At 47.3% G+C, this 5,131-nt stretch overlaps 1 protein-coding gene across 1 annotated transcript in view; it reads left to right on the top strand.

The window, feature by feature from the left end:
• The window catches only part of CHAT (choline O-acetyltransferase), a gene marked incomplete at its 5' end in the record, with an annotated part of 15,365 nt that extends 13,106 nt beyond the window's left edge, over positions 1 to 2,259 (top strand). The window contains 2 exons of the mRNA XM_010141108.1: positions 392 to 529; positions 1,996 to 2,259. Of these exons, the coding sequence (XP_010139410.1) occupies positions 392 to 529; positions 1,996 to 2,259 (402 nt within the window). The remainder of the gene's footprint in view (positions 1 to 391; positions 530 to 1,995) is intronic.
• Between the last annotated feature and the right edge of the window lie 2,872 nt (positions 2,260 to 5,131).

Here is a 5,131-nt window from a genome sequence, read left to right as displayed (position 1 = left end):
GCGTGGATCATAGCAAAATATTTCCTTTCATCATATCAAGGCAGTTTCTCTTGACGTGAAGAGCGGCGTCGGCGCTGCCCTGACGTGCACTACCTTTTTTTTGCTCCCCTTGGCAGCTTTGGGAGCCCAGTCCACGATACCCAGCCCTGAGAGATGACAAACACCCAAGAATGGCAGATGCCATCAGCACATAATACAGCCCAAGAGCATCTCCTTCCCAATTTTTACAGCTTCAGAGCATACCATGGATTTCTAGTTACTGGTCATCAGCAAATACATGCTCAGAGTAATACCTGAGCATCACGTCACCCAACCTCAGCTCATCAACTGGGCAGTAACAGGAGAACATCTCTGTAGCCAGTTAAGTGCCGGTGTCTCATGTCGTACGCAGGCTATCACTGGGATGGCGATCGACAATCATCTGCTGGGGCTCAGAGAGGTGGCACGGGAACGCTTCAAGGAACTGCCAGAGATGTTTAGGGATGAGACGTATCTGACAAGCAATCGATTCATCCTTTCGACCAGCCAGGTGAGTTTCCCCTGTTCGCTGGTCTTGCTAAGCAAAGGTTAATTCTTTTGTGTCCTGCCAGACCCTGTAGCTCACAGTGAGAGCAATGTAAAAACAGGGGGAAAAAAAAAAAAAAGCAGCTGGTACCATAGAGAAGTCTGCAAAACCCTCCAGGTTTTTAATCCAGTGTTGGTTCATCCCACAAAATCAGGGCAGTAAATACTGTCTGAAGTCACCACTTCCCTTGCAACAGCCCAAAGTCCTTCCCGGCAATTCTGGAAACACACACACACGAACTCGGTAAAATTTGCATGAGGGCTCAGAGCTTCCTCGCTTCCCAAACCACGCATCTTCCCCTCCCCTTTCCTCTCCTCTTTCCCCTAAAGTGACAGCTCCAGTGGGAATTCTCTACTCCGGTGACAGCATGGCACAAGCTGCCTCGCTGAGAAACAAAGGCCAAGAGCCATGAGGAGACTTTACTCTTTAAAGTAGCTGCGTTGGAGCTCTCGTGCAGTTACTCGGGGGAGGACTGGACCTTGGCAGGTGTGCCACTTGGTCTTATGGTGGTTCAGACATTTACGGACTAATTTGCAACTGCACTAAGACACGTGGAGAGTCAACGCCTCCTACATCTGGTGTCCTGAACAAGGAACCATCTTCGCAGCAGGCAGCCTAAAAACTAAGCGTTCGTTACGCATAGTATTAGTCCTAATGAAAGCAGAAATCTCTGTAGGAACTCATTTACTGAAACACTAACCCAGCCGCGCAACAAAAGGCTTACAATACCACGCTACGGCATAAAGACTTAATAAGTAATTTGATCTTGTCATAATGTTTGTAGACTCTCAGACGTGAGCGAGTGGCACCAGCACTCGACTACATCAATTCTCCGAGAAACTAACCACGAGCAAAGAGTGTTTCGCAATGGCTTTATGGCCCGCGGCTGCTGCGCAGCAAATTTATCTGACAATTCTATGGCTCTATTAGCAGGACTAATGGCTTGTTCCACACCATTAAAAAGCCAAACGTCATTTGTGAAGGCTCGTGTACACAAAGGCTGGAGCATAGAGATTTCTAACACATCTTTTATTTTCTGCAGGAGAGCATTCCACTCCTGTATTACACCACGATTAAGCTGAGGTGTAATAGAAGTATAGTACCTAGGTGCATTAAAACGGGGTTTTATACAGCATCGCAGTCACAACTGACTGTTAGAAAGGGACAATACTACTTGCTATAATTGGTTACTGCTTCCTATAAATTACTTCTGTAATGGATAACTTCACATTATGCGTTTAACATAACCTGAAGCAATTACAAACCGTAGAGAAGTTTATGTGTCGTAATACCCTGTATCAGAGTCACGCACAACCTGAAGCATTCCCTGTCTACCTGTAACAAAACTCGTAGCTGGTAAAGGTCCCGAGCAGCCGATTCCAGTGCCCTGATTAATCAGAGGTGGCTCTTGGCCCTCTCCCTCCCCGCAGGTTCCAACGACAATGGAGATGTTCTGCTGCTACGGGCCCGTGGCGCCCAACGGTTACGGGGCGTGTTACAACCCTCAGCCCCAGTACATCTTATTCTGCATCTCAAGCTTTAAAGACTGCAAAGAAACCTCCTCGGCCGCGCTCGCAAAAGCCGTGGAAGAAAGTCTCCTAGAACTGAGAGCTCTGTGCAGCAAGTGCCACCCTGCGCTGGGAAAGCCACCTGCGGAACAGGCAGCAGCCCCACCGCCGCGGGGCGACCGCTAGCTCTGAGAGCCAGCCACGACCGTCCTCCTGCACCGGCCGCGGCAAGGAACAACTATGTAGTTTCTCAAAGGCAAGGTAGTGCTAGTAGTATAGTAGTGTAGAACCAAAATGTCATTTGTTTTGCATTGCTGCCAACATTTAAACCCCTGTACCTGCTAAATCTACCACTTCTGGCCTGAGAGTCTGCAAAAAAGGTTGGTCTCTCTGGCTGAAGCGAGGAGGAGGAAGTACAAGTATGTGCTGTACTACCATTTCTAACCGTAATTAACTTACCACCTGAAAAACTGAGTGCGTGTAGGACATAAATTAAATACTGGGACACACGGATTAATTACTATCTAGAATATTCACCTCTATTCCTGAAAGTTTTGCATGCAAAGAAAAAAAGAAGGAATTTCCCCCATCAGGAATGTTGAGAGCAACACTGTAAAGAATAGGTTGGTGTCCTTAAATCTTGAGAATCTGCATGAAGAGCATCTACCACCACCATGCTGTTTGCTACCTAAGAAAAACGGATTGCGTGCAGCGGCCGCTGTGTATTTCCACAGGCAGAGTTCAGGAAGGTTGCACCAGGGGTCGCACATTCCCCCAAGCCAGAAAGCTTAGCCTTTCTTCTGGTGTGCACTGGCCTCAGGCACAGTCCGACCCCGAAAGCCCCACGATGGAGATAACATCCGTTACGAAGAACTGGGAGAACTTTGTCTGTCATGAATTGACTGAACGGTTTCTCTCGCAAACCCCAGTGTGACAGGGGCAGAGCACAGAGCAGGAGCGTGGTTCAATCCCCCTGCAGCCCTTTGCTGGTGGCCCCAGGACAGGTTTAGTCACCGACAGGCAGGAGCATGAATACAACCACACAAAATCAAAGAGCAATAAAGAACTAGAAGGAAGATGCAAACTTGCAATACGAGGAAGTCTCCACGCTAGAGCCATGACCACCAGTATAAGGGTGCTGGTTCTCGCATCAGCTTTGCATCGTCCTGCTTGGGAAGGAGCCGCATTTTATGTATATTAATAGTAGATGTAGGGTCTCATATTCTGCAATATCAGTTAATTCAATCAGGAGAATAACATCGTACCTGGTGACTCCCATACCCAGTGAGCGTCACCCTGAGAGTTTCCTCACCACCTCTCTCATTCCTACAAGTCCTTCCAAGAGCTGCTGTGAAGTACCTTGCCTTGCCTAGAGGTGTTCAGTCCTCGCTGTTAAACACAGTGTAGCTTACTCCCGGTCTGAGGAGGCTTACTTACGAGCTGCAGCGCTGATCCTTTGCGAGGAGCCTGGCCAGGGACGGCTCGCTGCCTCTGCAGAAGTGGAGAGGGCTTTTCTCTTCTTCTTCATTTCAAAATCTCTGTGTGCCATCACTCCACCAGCCGTGGTTCAAACCAAAGGTGAAATCTATTTTTGGATGATATAAACAATATTATGGCATAAAAGCTACTCCAGAGTTAAAAATGTAAAGTAATCAAGAAAACGCTTAGTCAAACTAAGCGTCCGCTTAATGAAGATACTGTTCAAAATACAAGTTTAAATTGTTCCCGTACTGTAATTATGAAACAGACTTTGAAACATTCCCAGCAACTTCACTTTGCTGTCTCATGTCCCTGCAAAGGCATTCTGCACTTTTAATGTAGAAGTAACACTACGATCTCAAGATATTTTCACAGACCCATATATTTAAAACCATACTTTGAGTGCATTAAAATGCTGTGAGTAGTTATTTGATTGTTTATTAATTTGCTTCTAATGAAATGCGTGTTTTAATTTGCGGTCCTAGCTCCAGAGGCACTGATACTGATTTGCAAATATTACCTGTGTTTTCATTGTACTTTCCTTGGCTGGAACTTCCCCAGCAGCTCACACAACACCCAGTCCCCAAGAACCCGTAGCCACACCTGAGCTTTTATCCCGGTTCCCCGTTAGGCGCCCGGCACTCGCCTGCAGCTGCTCTCTCAGGTGTTGTGGATTCTCCAGCACGGGGAAACCAGAGCTGCAGAAGGGACTGTGCTGCTTCTCAGCCAGCAGAATCCCCCAGCTCCAGCTATTCAGGGTGCCAGGGAACAGGTCATTTTCTTAAGTGCTTATTTAATGTTTGTATCATACCAGTGCAGTTCTCTTCTGAAGTTTAAAAACACACCGTCTGTGCACGTGCACTTCTGGAAATCAAATGTGAAGCCTTTACAAGGTTTCCAGCCAGAAAACCATGGAATGGATGGGTCATTACAGGAAGGGAGAACCCCTTGATCGAGCGTTACTGACAAGAGGCAGCGATTTAATGAGAGCTGGTGATGGGACCCGGGATGTACAAACCCCCTGCACCAGAATCCAAACAAGGGAGTTGTTTCACACTGATGCAGAAATTCAAAAGCTGATTTTTGTGAACCTCTATACTCACCGTGAAGGACAGGGAGAGAGCCTTGATGTCAAAGCAGTGATGGTTTAGGGGGCTGGGGACCCGTCCCCACTCCTGAGCGCTGAGAAAAACCCTCTGCAGTCGGTCTGTCATTAAGCCGGACGTGGTTGTGACAACACAACTGAACTTCTAGTGTGTGAGTTGTGGGAGAGAGAAATATTTTAGTGATAGTTTTATTTTTATAAGATAGTATAGATTTATGACAAATGTAAATGTGTCTTTCTAGCACACCCTGTTTCTGTTGTGTTTCGTGCGCTGTGAAAATCCGTTGCTCTGTCTATAGTGCTCTGTACAACCTGACGTGTACGCTGCTTCCGTGAGTTCACCTGAAGGACGGAGCCTGCACCGTAAATAAAAACTACCAGAGGAAAGATCTTGTTGCCTTTCTGTGCCAGACCCCCCCGCCTCTGCCGGCCCCCCTCCCCACACCACACGATAATCGTAGTTTGCAGATTATC

This window comes from Buceros rhinoceros, unplaced genomic scaffold, assembly GCF_000710305.1.
Source record: "Buceros rhinoceros silvestris isolate BGI_N320 unplaced genomic scaffold, ASM71030v1 scaffold13438, whole genome shotgun sequence".
Classification (NCBI taxonomy): domain Eukaryota; kingdom Metazoa; phylum Chordata; class Aves; order Bucerotiformes; family Bucerotidae; genus Buceros; species Buceros rhinoceros.
This window is presented reverse-complemented; position numbering and strand designations above follow the sequence as displayed.